General features: G+C 35.3%; 1 protein-coding gene across 21 annotated transcripts in view; it reads right to left on the bottom strand.

The window, feature by feature from the left end:
• Positions 1 to 17,419, bottom strand: part of LOC121319967 (neuronal cell adhesion molecule-like) — a 100,028-nt gene that overhangs the window by 9,446 nt on the left and 73,163 nt on the right. For 6 of the 21 annotated variants that reach the window (XM_041257975.1, XM_041257981.1, XM_041257978.1 and 3 more), the window contains 22 exons: positions 16,918 to 17,111; positions 15,784 to 15,906; positions 15,213 to 15,383; positions 14,742 to 14,798; positions 14,086 to 14,197; positions 13,668 to 13,852; positions 11,339 to 11,470; positions 11,109 to 11,252; positions 10,547 to 10,658; positions 10,147 to 10,313; positions 9,839 to 9,986; positions 8,545 to 8,669; positions 7,384 to 7,413; positions 6,312 to 6,413; positions 5,617 to 5,814; positions 5,420 to 5,490; positions 4,698 to 4,923; positions 4,134 to 4,249; positions 3,798 to 4,002; positions 3,068 to 3,190; positions 2,481 to 2,657; positions 1,530 to 1,565 (listed from right to left, as the gene is read on the bottom strand). In XM_041257975.1, the coding sequence (XP_041113909.1) occupies positions 1,530 to 1,565; positions 2,481 to 2,657; positions 3,068 to 3,190; positions 3,798 to 4,002; positions 4,134 to 4,249; positions 4,698 to 4,923; positions 5,420 to 5,490; positions 5,617 to 5,814; positions 6,312 to 6,413; positions 7,384 to 7,413; positions 8,545 to 8,669; positions 9,839 to 9,986; positions 10,147 to 10,313; positions 10,547 to 10,658; positions 11,109 to 11,252; positions 11,339 to 11,470; positions 13,668 to 13,852; positions 14,086 to 14,197; positions 14,742 to 14,798; positions 15,213 to 15,383; positions 15,784 to 15,906; positions 16,918 to 17,111 (2,954 nt within the window). The remainder of the gene's footprint in view (positions 1 to 1,529; positions 1,566 to 2,480; positions 2,658 to 3,067; positions 3,191 to 3,797; positions 4,003 to 4,133; positions 4,250 to 4,697; positions 4,924 to 5,419; positions 5,491 to 5,616; positions 5,815 to 6,311; positions 6,414 to 7,383; positions 7,414 to 8,544; positions 8,670 to 9,838; positions 9,987 to 10,146; positions 10,314 to 10,546; positions 10,659 to 11,108; positions 11,253 to 11,338; positions 11,471 to 13,667; positions 13,853 to 14,085; positions 14,198 to 14,741; positions 14,799 to 15,212; positions 15,384 to 15,783; positions 15,907 to 16,917; positions 17,112 to 17,419) is intronic. The other 15 variants (XM_041257982.1, XM_041257984.1, XM_041257988.1 and 12 more) reach the window with 5 other exon arrangements.

The following is a 17,419-nucleotide window of genomic DNA, read 5'->3' as shown; positions in this document are numbered from 1 at the left end:
ATATTAAAAACATGTATTATGTGTATTACCTGTTCAATATCCTATCCTGTCATATCTACTAACTATTCCAGCAGAAATTGCTTCCGAAAAGCTGTTTGTGGGGAAGTGAGGTAGGGAAGCAGGCCTATATTACTGTTGCACTCTGCACTGAGCCTGTGCAACATTGATATACCTCCACAATCAGCCTTGAAGAGTCTTTTGAGAAGCCAGTAGTTAGTAAACATGGCAAATAATGATCTACTGTAAGCACAAACAACAAGAATGAATCATACAGAACACACACCATAGGATATTATACAGGTAATGCATCAATATAGGGACAAAGAAGAATATATGAGCCCTAAATTATTATTTCACACGAATTTGTGATTTTCCCCCTGTCTGTGCATGCTAACAGGGGTCAAAAAGTCTTAGGTCCCTCTTCAACATTCCACTACTAGGTTTAACAAAACTAATACTTATTTGGCCACTTTTGAAAATCGTGCCAACCGTATTAAATCATTTGACAGCCAATTACAAACAGTATTAAAAGACAAGAGAAGAATAGAATTTGTAACTGCATCGTCATGCAACATTTGGAATTTCATGCAAGTTACAGTACATAGTTACCAAGCATGAGAAAATCAACATAAAGTATTAAGCCAATAGAAGTGAAAATCAGAAATAAGCCTAACGTTCCTAATGATCAGTTCAATACTAATGATCTGCGAACACGTACAGAAGCATAAACAGTCAAACCATTTTGAGTAAAAAAGTGGTTCCATGCAGAAACTATAAGAAAAGTATTAGCATTCTTATGTAAAGTCTTATTTAAGGATAACAGTTTCATTAGCAATGTTCTGTGTTGTAGACTTTAAAGGAATACTGTCCCTCTGAATCTGAATAATATTTCCCTTTTTCATCTGTTTATTATCCTATTATGGGCTCCATTCAAACATGTTTTAAAGGCTTTTTTAAAAGACTGTTATCACACATTCTCTTGGGTTAAAAATTGCCTTGAAAACAGAAAATAAGCCTCTCTCGACCAGTTTTTTAATTAATCAAAAAACAACAAAATATATTCCTGAAAGCAGTCCTTCAAGTTGTGTCAAGTAGGGCCCTATATGTGTAATAATGATGTATTACTGTTTCAGCACTTCTGGTTATTTCACATGTTAAAGGAGCATATGTTACCTTTGTGGCTGTGTGTAAACAGACCAGGTGACGAGATCAGTTTAAAAATCACTAGGAGTGTGTGTGGGTGAGATTACTGGTGCAAACCCTAGTGAAACTACAGTGGTCATTTCTATACCTCATTACATATACCCTACCGTGCTCAGACTGCTGGAGAGTTATTAATAAACAACTGCCCTGATAAATGGTGAATAAAAACACTTATCAGGGGGACAGATAGTAAAGAAAATAAGTATCACGCAAATTCAGAGAGTAGTCCTTTAACAACATGCTCGTAGGTACACCTTCCTGTCACACTGTATAGTTGCACTTAGTTTCCAACACTGCAAAAACCAAAATGCAGATTCTTTTTTTACCTTTGTCTGCATCTACAGCAGGGCGATTAATACGAGCTTGAACAATAATAAAAAAAGGAACTGTAATTAGACACAGAACACACGAATCACACTAATAACCACGTAACATGCACAAACTATCAAATATTGGTTATTGTATTGATATGCAGAGGACAGCCTTTGCTGAATGACTTTCAATGGCAAAATAAAAAATATGTTTATGAGGCAATTCAGTAGAGAGTTTCTGGGCCATAGTCTGAAAAGCACAATACATATGTAACATGCCATTTACCTTGTGTGAAGCTATTTTGAAATTTTCAGGTGATGAACGATGTAGGTAACATAGAAAAATAAAGAACTACTGTAGACAAGGAACCTCAATTACCGCCTTGCAGAGATATTTTGTGGACAACTATGTTAAGGCATTAAGACAAGTTGCCGAAATTGTTAAGCATCTCTATAGTGAACAGTGCAAAATCAAAAAACACCAAAAAACAAAGTTGTTAAATTCTTCCTGTTTTATAGGACAGGTAAATGATACATAACACCATACAGGTTAGAAACAAACACAATGAAAAGTTATCAGCAGGAAAACACAAAAAAACATCACAATTCACATCCAACAGTACGTACATCATTCACATACAGAGACCGATAAGGACAACATTTAATAAGGTTCTGTTCTCAACCTTTTCTTTTCAAATAAAAGCTACTACAGTCAATAGGGCAGCTTTCAAGAGCTGTTGAGGATGGTGAACATGTTGGTTGATGAAATCAACTCATGAAATCAACTGTAATGTTTAAAAAGGTATATAACTTAACACCACACTATAAAACAATGAAAAAAGCCTACTGTTAAACCACTTGAAAAAGTGAAAACACCTGGCTTAGGCCACTAAAATATGTTTTCAAATGTTTTAAAAAGTATTATTAAAAATGAAAAACCCCATATTTTTATACATTATATATTACCTTCATCCATAATTGTTACAGCTTCTTCTGTAATTATGTTTCCAGGTCCTTTTGATGTTTGGGCGTGAAGATAAAATTTATAGCGTGTGCTATAGTTTAGGTTTTTCAATGTCCAGTTAGTTTCATTGGCAGGGATTATAATCTTCACCAGAGGACCCAGTTCATGGGTGCTGTTGACTTTAAAAGCAAGAAGGAGAAACGATAACCCACGCAATGCATTTTAAATATACAAGACCATATATATTTTAATTTTGCAATTTTTTTTCAAAACGTACAGTACAATGTATTTAAGCATGTGTATGTTTTTAAAAAAAAAATGACTAAAACTTCACTTTGACAAAATACAATGGTATTTTAAGAGTATGTAGGTTTCTGTATCTTAAAATGTCATTTACAATTTTTGGTGTTGGCAATCTTTGAGTGTTTATGGGTTTTGTTGTTCCAATATTTAGTTATTATTATTATTATTATTATTATTATTATTATTATTATTTAGTTATGTCTTTCCTGGCTCTTGGCTCTAGTACAGTAACCATAGAGTTTAGTTAATATTGACCCTACATGTGTATTAGTCATTATGCACTCACTTGGTTGGTACTTCAGTGTGTAGCCGGTCAGAAGACCATTGTGATGAGAAGGAGCACCCCACTCCAGGGTTAAAAAATCAAGCATTGGGTTCAAAATCTTCAAAAACGCAGGAGCACTGGGTACTGGATTACAAACAAGAGTAATGAAACAAAAGCACAATATCTGAGTTAGCAGGAAGAAATTGTCAGTGAAACTGTACACTACTCTAGATGCGCGCTAGGGAAGCTGAGACAAACTGAACTTTTGTGCTATGTTTAAACGATTTTAAATTTTTTCAAAAATACAATGAATGCATACTAGAAAGTACTGTAGTAAGAAATTACTTCTGAGCATGAATTTAACATTCAAAGAATTTGCCTGAATTTCTAAATTTTGCACTACAGTACATGGTCCACGGTATTCCAGACACAACAACACACACTCAGGTGAAAGACTTACTACTCTTAATATCAACAGGTTTTATTCTCACAATAAAATGGTTTATTATAACAGTAGCTGAGCAATGTACAATCTGCAAATGTACAGGTTGAGGAATATTGTTGTAGTTGATATATAAATCAAGAAGTACACCGCACAGAGTTTGAGAGTGGTCCATGCTAGGTTAGATTTTAAAATGCTGCCATTTCAGCACTTTTCACAAGCAACAAAATTCACCCCAAAGAAAGGGGGTGGGGGTGGGGGGGTTCCTTGAAGTAATACAATTAACAAAAGGAAGGTTTCTTGCCATACCGCCTTCAGGAGTTTCAAATTGTTCATCAGGGCTAGGAGGGCCTTCTCCTTTCCCATTAAACACCCGCACGTTGAGTTTGTAGAGGCTGAAAGGATCCAGTCCCGGTAACTTCCCGTGAGTCTTGTCTCCACTGAATGTCAAGATCTTTTTCTCTACATGACGTCGACTCTGTTTAAATACACTTCCCTCCTTCCAGTAGTAAATCTACAACCGTGCCAAAAACAAAGTATGTTTTTTTGTTTTGTTTTTTTGTGGAGGGTAAATATTTCAGGTAGAGTGCATGTCTTTATCTAAACTGACAGCTGTTTATTTTTTTAAACAGTTTTTGTGCTTACTTTGTATCCTTTCTGGTGCCCTCTAACACTTTTCAGAGAAACTGGTTCCCAATGGACTTCTGCCAGGGTGCTGTTCTCTACACGAACTCGCACATTTCCAGGGGCCGCCATTGGTACTGGTAAAAGAATACAATAATGATTTAAAAAATAAATGTTAAGGAGTGTTATAAAATGGCTTGGGCTACTTAAACCCTGTGATTGGCTGAACAAGATTAAATAACCGTGCAGTAAGAATTGTTTTACTCCTTGCTAATCACCTCTGAAGATCAAAGCATATCTGGGTCAACAGCTTAAAACAATCTTCCTGCTAGACAGGAAAGTACAACTAGACACCATATGCAGTGCGTGTACTCTAAATAGTATTGACTTTTGCGATATTACATCTTTGTAAACTAAGTTGCTTGAAATTGTATTATTGTATATGAAACATGTAGTAGATGTGCAGTAGCATTGGACATCCACTAGATGGTGTATGAGCAAAATGGGGCTTTCACAGTTTAAGTTAATCTGTGTATAAAGTGAATAAATATGGTTCTTTGTTGCAGTTACTCAGACAATACTCACAGTCTTCTCCTGAATACCCAACAACAGTAGAAGGCTCAGGAGCAATCCCAAGGTCATTTAAAGCTTGTACTTTGATCTCGTATGGGACGAAGGTCTGTGTACCCGAAACAATGTACTTAGAAACATTTGCAACCGTCACAGATGTCCAGTCATCATCCACATCTTTTTGTTTCCAATGAACTTTGTACTGGAGTCCTGGTCCATTTGACTGTATACCTGTTAGAGTCTGCATTAAAAGACAATCTGTGAGCCCTGCAAACTTGCTACCACTCCCAGCTGGAATAAAACATTGGCTTTGCAAATTACCTATGATTTATATATTTTTTAATTCAGCAGTAGTCTATTGATGAAGCACAGAGATATTTCAAGAATGTTTTATTATTATTATTATTATTATTATTATTATTATTATTATTATTATTGACTGTTTCTGGGTCATGTATTGAGCACCATAAAGTTAGTAAGAGAAAATGTATTCATTAATTTTCTGTCAAAACAGAAAAGCACAAATAAAACACTGCTGGAAGCTATATTACCAGCTTGTGACAGTGGTAATGTAAACGAGATGGAATTGTTTGACACGTAAAAGCAATTAAAAATAGTCCCTGATTTTTCCTGATCAAATAAAAGCTAATATGTAATTGTATCTCTTCTTGTGAAGAGTACATCTTAATATGAGAATTGTGTTCTGAATATTTCTGAAAAAGATAACACATTCCTACCTCCCACGTTATCACCAAATTGTCAGGTTCATTTCCTGCACCTTCTACCTTTGATGGGTTTTCATCTGGTGCTGTGGGTATAAATATATATTAATTCAAGAATCGCGATCCTTATTGTTTAACAGTAATTCTTCACAGAAACTATTTTGGGATTTCATAGGATTTTCTGGTTTTAAACAGAATGTGTTCTTCCGTACCGGCCGGGGCTGTTTGGTACTGTCGTGATGGAGAGCTGGGTTGGCTTCTTCCCACTTCGTTCATGGAAACCACACGAAATGAGTAGAGTACATGTGGAGATAGTTCTAGATGTGCATTGCTCTTTGTTCCAGGGACCTCGGTCAGATAGTGCCAAACTCCCGGTTCATGAAGTCCATCTTCATACTCAACTATGTACTCTACAAAATCACAATACACAGGCATTTGTATTTCTATCAACTGTCAACTGCATGGTTTCTGTCAGACATCTGAGCTTGTCTAGAAAAAAAAAAAAAAAAAAAACTAAAATAGGCTTAATGCATTTTAGGGTGACGGTATTGGTATCTGTTTCAGTTTATATTTTTATTTAAAAAAACAAACAAACAAAAAAACCTTTGGTTTCATATCCTGCTTTTATCTGGCTCACTTTCAGGATCTGACAGCACTGTTTCTAAAACTACAATACACACAAACTCCCTGGTTTCTTCAATTCATATGTTAGATACACCAGAGTGTTTTTCTCTTAAATGATGTTCACAATTTTATGCTGGGTGTTTGTAAAACGCTTTAACAAAGACTTAAATACAACAATGCAAAAGTGCCATTTTTACCTTTTTACAACCTTTTCAGTTGCGAAGCAATCAAAATGTAAACTTTCAAAAGGCTAATAGTATTCTCAATAAAGAAGTACACCTACTTTCAATGATACTGTTGTGGTCAAACCCTGGAGTCCATGTGAGATGAATGCTTCTTTCACGTTCATCTGTCAGCTCTAAATCAGTGGACGGATCAGGTCGATCTGAAAACCAAGAACAAAAACATTGTCCTGGTCCAAAGTGTGTGTGTGTGCGTCTATATATCTATATCTATATCTATATCTATATATATATATATATATATATATATATATATATATATATATATATATATATTATATAATTTGAATTTGACCAGCTACAAGCATGTTACCAATTGACCTACAATAAGTAAACACAGAGATAGTGATCTATTAACCATTCTGAGAAATAGCTGGTCCATTAAAAATAGCAACCATGAATGAAAAAACAAATGACATCGATTTAAGCCAAAACAAAATGGCAACATGCATGTTTTAAAAAAAAAATGTAAACCATCACAGTGATATTTTTTAAACTCCTTTAGTTATGTCTTTAATATTTCAAAAGCAGGTACGCAAAACCCAATTCAAGGGAGTTATAAAACTACAAAGTGATGTTAACTGTTTCTACATTACAAATAACCTGTGTTTTCAATATTGCAGCAATCTATTTTTGGAAAATACCGTGATGTGATGAAGACATGCTCAATCAACTAAAATAATCTCAAAATAATTCATAGGTGACAACAATACTATGTTGGATACTTTTGTTACAGATGACAAATAAATGCAGTTAAGCTTCATTTGAAGATCTTTATCATGCATGTAAAACACAGAACAATAAATATTCTTAAAAAGCAGTACGAATGACATACAGAAAAGAGTGGAAGCAATGGCTCAGAACTGACGTGCACAATACATAATCTTCATGAATAACTACATGATATGTCATGAATGGAATCATTGTCTTCCACAGTGTTTCGCTATGCTGATGCTGCCATACTGGATGAAATAAACATTTCCCCGATAACAACAGCATGCTTGAATACAAACTAAAAAAAAAAAAAAAAAAAAAAAAAAAAAAAAACCCAGAAAATGTCCCAAGTTAACTGAAAGTGAAATATGCTCAGACAGACACTTGCTGTTGGTTTACCGTAAATGATAGCTGGAGTTGGGGTAGCAGCTGAAAGGACAGCAGTGTAGGGTTTAAGTTGGTGTTAGTAGTTAGTAATACAAGCACAATAATACATTATTCGAACCATAAACTAGGGTTTATACAGTAGTCTGAAACTACCAATGCAAGATATACTTTGACATTAAAACTTCAGTTCGTAAGTCTCCCATTAAAATCAATATGTTATGTACAACAGCTGCACTGATTAATTTAACTGATAACATCCAGAAATAGCTAATCCAATATTAGTTCCAATTAGAGTGTGTGTAACCAGTCACAAAATGTTTTTCCAATATTTTAAACATATATCTATGAACAGTGCAATATAGCTGTAAGTGATATTAAAGGCAATGTTGAGGGATGAGGATAAAGTTACTTCCTGAATTCACTTGTACTGATAGGCGCTACAATTACTTAGTAAGTTAACATTATGTATATTACATTAGTTTTTTTTTTTTTTCTAGTATAAACGTAATCAGCACAGTACAGGATTCAATATAACTATTTGTGGAAAATGATATATTTCTAGAAATGTGTTTAGTTTTTCACTACATTGGTACTGATAACCAATGTAACTGAACGTACAATATGCTCAGACAGAAACTTGCCATTGATTTACTGTGCAATCTTTACATTAAAAAACAATGTAGAAACATTGTACACCCACAAGGCCCCCTTGACATTCACGGACATGCAAACCACCATGTCAACTAAAGGCTCAAATAGATATTAAACATGGAACACCAATACGAGTATTTCATTAGTATGTTTAAAAGTGAAATGACATTAATAAATACTTTAGTACAGATATGTGAAGAATACTTTCAATAAATGACAAGAGTAAAATCAGTAAAGGTAAGAAAAAAATAGCAATCATTAGACCACTGAAAGGAATCTTTTTAATGGGATTGATTACCCCTAATTGCCCCCTTCCACCCCACACCATTTTATTGGATTTAATTTTAATAAAACCTCTGCTCAGAGTTGGAGCTGCGATCTTCCACTGTTAAGATCATATAACTAAGGCAGACCCCCAGTGGTTTTTATATCTGTGGTAATATATCTGTAGTTTTGCAAAACATTATTTCTTAGACAAAACATATAAAGAAAAAGAAAAAAGGACAAATAAAATGATCTTACCATAAACAGTTAGCTCCACACTGGCAGAGTCCTTGTCCAGTGAGGTGTTTGCTATACACGTGTAAGTGCCTTCGTCGATTTCAGTAACCTCACCAATAGTCAGACTGTCTTCACCAACTATAAATCTTAAACAAAAACAAAAAACTACTGATTTATCAACATAATGCTTCCATTTCCATGGTATTTTCTTGCTATCTGGAAAGCTCTACAGTGCTATCCCGAGACAGTGCCCATCTAAATTCTACTGTACTTCTGAAAGCAATGTCACAACATCAACGTGATCAACTTTATTCACAAAACTTGAGTTACACTCGATCAAAACATACCGAGTTTAAAAGACAAATAATTGCGTGCCAATGTGTTTCACACAAAAACACACACACAACTGAATAGAGCTATAGTTAGTTATGCCTTATGAATTTAGCTGGCGGATGTGTTTCGGGATATCACAATGGCAGAGGGAAAAATAATGGTCGTTGCTTAGGGTTAACTTAACGTTAATAAACAGCAACCCTACACACGTTACAAAATGCAGCAGAAATATACAAGACATGCATGTTATTTAACAGAATGGTGAAGCAACTCACCAGAACGAGAAACAACAAATTGCTCGGCGACTTGTGTCTGATTCAGTTTTTTTTTCAAGAACTCTGACAATTTCCAACTTTGTGTAGCAAGAGAAACAGCGGAGCATTTTAAGGTTTGTTTACATGCCATTTTGTAGCGATGAGAGGCACTCGTGGAAATCAGAATACAAAACAATTAATTTAATAAACCAATCAGTGTCCCTCATGACGCTCTCACGATGACAAGTCACTTTTTTACAAAACAGTACTGTATCGCTATTGGTGCCAAGAAGGTGTTCTTGTAAGTGAAGTTCCTGTTCCTTGAGCAAGAGAATTTACAATGGGAAAAATCCATAACACCACAAGGGTGTTCCCTTAGGTGAAGTGTTCCTATACTGTATACACACAGATACATACACCTCAGGTCCCACTGTTAAGCTAGTTACATATTTTTACCTGCAAAACCTAATGATGTTACTGAACCCTGAAGGCCCGGAATGCGTTGGGTAACTGACCAGCAGGGGTCAACAAAGCATGATGAGCTAATTTTCCTCTCTCGTGGAAGTGCAAAGATTATGCAGAGCAGCCTGTGGGTCCCAGCCAAGACCTGCAACTTTGAGTGAGTGTTATGCGAACCACAATCAGAAGACACAGCCTGACTACAACACCAGTGCTGGGGACCCACTGATATGGCATTTTAATAAATTAAAAGATCTACCAGAATATACCTCTCATTGTCTGGTAATTCTTCATTGTTCTTCAGCCACATAATTGTAGGTGTGAAGGTTGGATCATGTTTAACCTTGCACTCAAAAATAACTTTTCCAGCAAATTGTACAACTCTGTATTCAGGCTGTTTTATTATCCTTGTTGGGTCTGGAACATAAGAGAGTTGTTAAGAAATATTTCTCCAGAACTTCAAAATAATTGATTCAGACTCCTCACAGATTAAAACAAAGCCCTTTATCTATGCTAGGGTTGAATATTTACTGTACATAGTTCATTAAAATATATAATAACAATTTGGAATGATTACCTTTGACCTCCAGTTGGACACGGTTCTCTGCTTTTCCCAAGTCATTCATTGCTATACAGGTATATTTCCCATTATTGTCTTTCTGTGCCACATGGATTTCCAGTGTGCCATTATCATGTATAACATATGGGTCTCCATCCAGGATACTTGTTTGATCATCTTTGAACCTTGCATTGGAAAAATCAGTGTTTACTTATCAACAAAATGTTTTGGTTATTCCCCCAGTCTTTGTTGATCGGTTGATTCTTTAGTAAAAGTAGACAGGTACCAATTATGTTTGAGTTACTGTGTTATTACTCTAGTATCACATTAAAACAGCGAGTGGCTAGCCTTGGCTGTTCTGTTATTCTAATGTAATACTGTTCTTTAAAATCTAAATCAGTTTCAAAAAGGATCTTACCAATTAATTTTAGGTATTGGCGAGCCAAAGGATGCACAGTCTAGCAAAGCACGGCTGTTGGTAATGACCTGATACATCTGGTTAGCTGGAGTCAGGATTCTTGGTGGTTCAGCTGGTATATATATATATATATATATAAAAAAAAGTTAGAATTTTTAATTTAAACTGAATGGCATATCACTTCAATGTGCGCTCGCCAATGATCATATGCAGAAAACGTAAATATCATTACTCTAAGGGTATAAAACATTCACAGCTGTCTCCGTATTTTCCCCAGACTGTTTATTATTGGTTTTTGATTAAATATAAATTTATAAATTGGGAGTTTATCAAAAACATAGAACTATGCCTAGACAACGGTACAGATTGGATCAAATGTGCCAGACTGCTGAATTTGATTTAGAAATGAAAAACTTTATTTGAACAATTATCTCTTTTATGTTTGCTTGATAATATACCATACAACAGATGTTAAAAAGGAATGCAATTCATACAAAAAATGCTGCAGTATCAATTAAATAATTGAACTTACAGATTAGTTACAGAAGTTTAATAAACTTACCAAGTACATTGAGAAATGCATTTGCCAGCAAGTACCCAAATTCATTGGAGACATTGCACTGATAAACAGCACTGGATCCTGTTTGTACATCAGAGAATATTATTGAGTCTCTGTCTACTTTCCTGCTGAGATCCTTAGGAGAATCTAAAACAAGATAAAGAAATGTACAATTAAAATATTGCAGAATTAGCTTGTTTAGTCTTTTTTTCTCTAAAATAGGCTCAACTTACTTTCAATAGGAATACCATTCATTAACCAAGTGATGGAAGGATCAGGAATTCCATTGGCTCGACAGATAAGAACGCCAGTCTCTTTAGGGGCTAATACAAGATTCTTGGGTTCAGTTATCCAATATGGACTAGCTATAATAATAAAATGAAATACAAAAAAACACAAAATCAGTAATTATACAGCATGCGTTGAAATATACCTCATTGATTTTCTTTTTCTTTTTCAGCACAACAGAAAAGCACGTGTTGTATCTATATAATATAGAGAGGGAGGACATATATTATATTATATATATAGATATAGAGGGATGGGGCGGAGGGGGGACGGGTATAGATTAGGATGGGAGTATATATATATATAGAGATATAGATAGATAGAGAGAGAGATGAGAGAGAGAGAGAGAGAGAGAGAGAGAGAGAGAGAGAGAGAGAGAGAGAGAGAGAGAGAGAGAGAGAGAGAGAGAGAGAGAGAGATCCAGATCTCATTTTGGAATCTATATTTAAATTGTTTAAAACCAACACTAGAAAGATTCACTGTTCCAAATGATGCTGCGTTGCTAAGCAAGTGTGAAGCTTGATATTCAGATTTCGGCTTACACATACCAGTGTGTGATGAGTCAAAGGGGTTTCGGTCTGCAATTCAGCCTCCCAACAGTAGAAGGCATCAAACCAACTCGGGACTTCCCTTACCAAGGTCTTGTGACCATGACAAAAGTCATCTTTTTGAGGGGCGGCACCTTGGTGAGAGGCGGAAGTACGAGTATGTAAATTCCAGCCACTGGAGTCAAGTGAAATTAAGGATACCTGTCAGTTTAGGATTGGTGATCCACTGACTACCGGGGCGGGGTTTGCATACTAAAGGGAACGTGCTACTGTGTTCGGGGTTGGTCCTAAGGAATAGAGGCGGGGGAAAAAAGGCTGGAGGGAAGTACGTGGGAGTTTGGACTGCGTCACGAACGGAGGCCTTACTAACTTGGCTCTTTTCTGTTTTTATTCCTTTTTGTTTTATTTTTGGATTTAAGCAGAGCGCGAAGAGGACTAAGAGGCTTCCGTTCCTTTATTTTTGATTACTCCAGCACTCCCTCCCTCACATCCTTCTTTATTATTTTTCTTTTTTTTCCGTGTAATATTAAATAAAATTTTAATTTTTACACGTAAATCACTGTCTGGAAAATCCATTTTTACTCACACGCCTCACACAGTGTTTGTGGGTTTTTTGCCTCATGAGGACAGCCATTTTTGGGACAACTACAGTACTCCATGGACGTTCATGAAGTACCCTCTATTCATTTCACTATTGTTATATTGTTTAATATAAAAGATGGTTAGAATATTCCCAGGAATACGTTAAAACTTCTCCATCACACAAAACTGACAGTCAGTGCTGGCCCCTTTATGTATACCTATTTTAAAATATACAAAGCGCAAACTACAGAGGCGAGAGAACCCGGAAGACATCCTTTTGTTCATAGTAAAGGGCTGCAAGCAAGAAGTAGTAAACATGATAAGAAGCATTCTTTATCCAAACCACACAACGCTAGGGTGATCTAAAAGTCTCAAGATAGTTTGTTTCCAATATAATGCACTGTTGGTATGTTTTTAGAGGATAAATCTGTTCAGAGAAGATAGAACTGTTGCTCCCAGCATTATTAACCTTGCAGAATGCTCGCAGAATTGGTCTTGACTGTATGAACTCACAAATCACAAGAAAGAATATGTAAATCCCAAAAAATCACTTGGGATTTTGCACTAACTCATTTAGCATTACTTTCTATCTGTATTACTGCAACTTGCTATTAAAGGTTATCTATGTATGATCAATTGCGTTGCTAGTGCTTTCCTTTCAGACTGGGCTAGAAATACTACAGTGCACTGTTAAGATCAATGGATTAGTTCCTACTATAAACCCACATTACACTAATAATCTCTGGTGAAATCCTTGGATTGTTAAAGTAGGAGATGTCCTAAAAGCCTTCCAGTCTGACTCCAGCTGTTGGAGCCATGGCACCAGCCTTAGCTGCATCCTTCTGCTATAGTTATTTTAATAACCATAATTGTCATCATTTAAAAGGAATAAATGTACCATATGACATAGCTCGTCCGTTTCTTAGTAGCTGACTGATCTCAAAATAGATTCAGGTCTTTCAGCATATCTTTGTAGCTGTTTGCCTTTTTGATAGCTTCCACGCACTAGAGCAGACTGTATCCTCATACAGTACAGTTCTTTTTTCTTTTCTTTTTTTTTTTACTAAAAGTAAATAGTTATAAAAAGTTATATATTTTGTGGGGAATGTAAACTAAATCATGCATTAAAAAATGCAAAGCTTACCCATTATTGTAACGTTTATAATGTGGTGTATAGAGCCTAAACTGTTCTTCGCAACACAGCGATAGAGTCCAGCATCTGCCTCTGTGACATCAATAATTTTCAGTGTCTTTTGGAAGTTTTCATGAAAAGTCCTCTTGCTTGGTAGTTCTCCACTTTCTTTCCTCCATTGAATTTCTGGTGTTGGCCTTTAGAAAAGAAAAAAATAATTCAACCTAATTTATTTAAAATAAAAACAAACACAGCAACTTAATATTACTACTAAGCTGCAAACACTGTATAACAAAACAAGCTATATAACTGGATATCAGATCCACACACATTTAAACTACAACATCAAAATGACACACTTGACATAACACTAATACAGTGTTACAATGTAAACTGTGCTAAACTGAAAATTCTAACTGTGATCACTTACAGCCCTTCTGCAATGCATTCCAGCTTGAGCACGTGTCCTCTCAATACCAGTTTATTGCTTGTTTGTCCTTTTGGAATCATAAATGTTGGGCGTCTCTCCCCTGCTGGGCTATCTGAAACATTTAATGAAAGCTTCAGAAAAGTCAATATATTTCATCAGGCTTTTGCTAACTCTTACAGGTCCACCATTTTTTACAAGCCAATCTGTGCTTTGTTCCATGCTCACTCTTAATGAAAGATGTGAGCAGCGACCTCTGAAAGTTCCAACTGCTAAATTTCCAGTAAGGTGCTTCTAGAAGTTTTGAAATGTCCAAATTGCTGTAAGTTACTTTATTCCCATAAGACACTCAGTTGTACTATAAACAGACACAGTTTTTAATAGAACAGGAATTGTTCAATGGATGTTTATAAATGTTACAACAGTCACTTTAAACCAAAAAAGAAAATGAGAAAAGAGATCTATGATGCTTACGGTGCTTTCCTTCCATGTTCAATGACAATGAACCATATTTTTGGGGGAAATAGATGACAATATTAGGGTTTCATATTCAATTATAATGGAACAGAGGCATTAAAGTGGACGTAGGGTTGAGGTTAGTCATCTAGTTCTACTGTTGTTAGGCTACTGGGTTATCACTAGGGTTCACCAAAACTCACCACTATAAAATTCAGTGTCATTCAAAAAAGCTGCAATAGTCTCATTGATTGCATCCACTGTAATACAACAAAAAATCATAAGCATGCAAAGCAGTGGGGCAGAAATCAGGTTGGTTTCAGAAATCAGGATCGTTTGGGGTCACAAGTGCGTCTAACTTCAAAATGCTGACTCAGGGAAAATCCAAAATATTAAAAAGAACCCCCACCTAATAAACTGCTCCTACATAAGGTATCTGGAGAAGGGAAAGGCTACATCAGGTTCCACTCCTTCACAGGCATGGTTAATAATGCATACAAATATAACATTGTAAAAGTAAAAGACATTTAACTAAAGAGCTTAAGCAAAAGTGCTCAAAGATGATCAATTAAAAATACAAATTTTTACTTTTTTTTATAGTTTTTTTTAACATAACATGTTTTGTCATAGGGTTTATTTCTGTGGAGATAAAAGTAGTTGGAAATGGTACTTACTGGACAAAACCTTCACTGAAATTGGTTGTTTCTGTTGTATAGTTTGAGTGTGGTTAAATCTGGCATAACAAATATAGTCATTTCGAGTGTCTTCTGTTTTTACATTAGAGAAATATAGGTCTCCATTCAGGCCTTGGGAAACTCTCTCACTTTGCGTCAGTCTCTGAAAATCTAAACAGGAAAACTGTGTAAACTGGGAGCAGTTTTATAGAAACCATATACACGTAGCCTATAGGGTATCATCTGGAACACTATTTCTGCCTGCATAAGTGCCCTTTAACAATAGATTCAACCACCAATAATACCCATTATTGAAAATCAAGTAGCTCTTATCCTACCTTCAGTCTTGTAATTAGGGTACACTAGTGAAAAAATGCTTACAACTGATATTTTTTAAACGTGAATAATCGGCTTGTGATTGAAATATCAACAAAAACAATTGAGTCTACAATCATATTTCACGGTTATGTCTGACGCAACACAATTAGCTGGCATCCAGAAGCACACAGATGCTGAGGGGAGAGGTTTCGGAGACCTGAACATTATTATAATATACAATAACTATACTTACAGTTATCCATCCAGAATATGATGGGTGGAGGGAGACCAGCTGGGGGTCTACACTCAAGTATCAGCGAGTTCCCCTCTTGGATTAAAATGGGATCAACCCTTTCTTTAGACCACAAGGGGGACCCTATGAAACAGAAACAAAATTAATCTTTTGTCAATATTCATTCATACAATAACCTGTTTAAATTCCAGACCTGTTCTGTATTCACTGTAATATTTTCAATGCCTTTCACAACATTTTCCTCAGTCTTTGTCCCTAGTGATTGTGAAGATAAGTAAACAAGGCACTGTGTATTTAAAAACAAATGTGACTCAGTGTTTATTTTTTAAAGCGGTGCTAAGTGAGGTTTTATTCATATCTTATTAGCAGCAATATCATGGGTCTTCCTTTTCTTGTGTTGAAGGTCTTTTGGTTAATTTTTGTACTTGTTCTTGTACCTGTTATCTAGTCACTTCTTGTTCTGAAGGCCATATACCTGGATTGCAGTTATACCATTGGTGTGAAACCAAGGTACATCACAGGAAGTGACTTGATACCAGGAACTTAACAACTGAGTTGTCTTTATTGCCTTTAAACAACATGCATATTCCATATTGAAGTATAAAACACAAGAATCACACATATCTTTGTAATACTGTTAGCCCTAATAACAACCACCTAAGCAATCTTGGTTCATTCTCCTTTAAGTCCTGTAAGTGCTATGTTGAATGATATATTGAAAGAACAGCAGAACATATGCATTTAACAGGGAACAAAACAAATCAGGTAAACCACAGGGAATAAAACATTTTCAAATTACATGTTGTATCACAAAGTCTTAAAATGGTGGGTGGAACAAAGGAGTGAAACATTAATATAGGAAAATGTATACAGATTTCATGCAGATTTCCCAGGTAGGCTGTACATTTACCTTCTAGATAGATGAATTTGATGATTAAAAATATATCTTTTTTTAAAAGAGAAAAGAAAAGAATTACAGATGAACCAATCAGGTCAATGGAAAACATACACACAAAATGCTAATGCAAAACGCTTGTAAAGGTATTTCACAAAAACAGACAAGTTATGAGTATGAAAAGTTAGTTGGCTGGTTTAGACTTGCATTGTAAACTCTGTAAAAGAGTGGTGACTTACTGGACTGTCTTATGATTATATTGTTAGAAACCGCTGTTCCGTGTTCGTTCCTTACAGTGCACTGGTACACCCCTTCATAATTCTCGACTTTACCACCAGTGATGTCAATGACTAGCGTTCCTGAATTGGGCTTCATTGTTACTCTGGCATCCTTCTCTATATCAAAATGTGTTCCATTTCTTGTCCAGGAAAAGCTGTGCATGAAAAAAAAAAAAGAAATAATAATGTCAATTAAATTAAAAAAATATATAATTATTCTCACTGTATTAATATGGTTAATACTCTGCAATACGCTTTTCAATGCTTAATTTTGTTTAGACCCAATTCAAAAATAAAATTAGGTAAGTTAGAATTAAATAATTGCAGACAATAATCATTGTTTTTCGGTATCTTTAAGCAACACCATGGCTTATTTCTTGTTTTGAAAAAAAAAAAAGAAAAAAGTCCAGACATTGCACAAGAGCAAAAACAAACAATATCGCGTGTCATATCATCGACACTT

This window comes from Polyodon spathula, chromosome 8 (assembly GCF_017654505.1).
Source record: "Polyodon spathula isolate WHYD16114869_AA chromosome 8, ASM1765450v1, whole genome shotgun sequence".
In the NCBI taxonomy this organism is placed as follows: domain Eukaryota; kingdom Metazoa; phylum Chordata; class Actinopteri; order Acipenseriformes; family Polyodontidae; genus Polyodon; species Polyodon spathula.
Note: the sequence above shows the minus strand (reverse complement) of the source record. Positions and strands in the feature narration are given on the sequence as shown.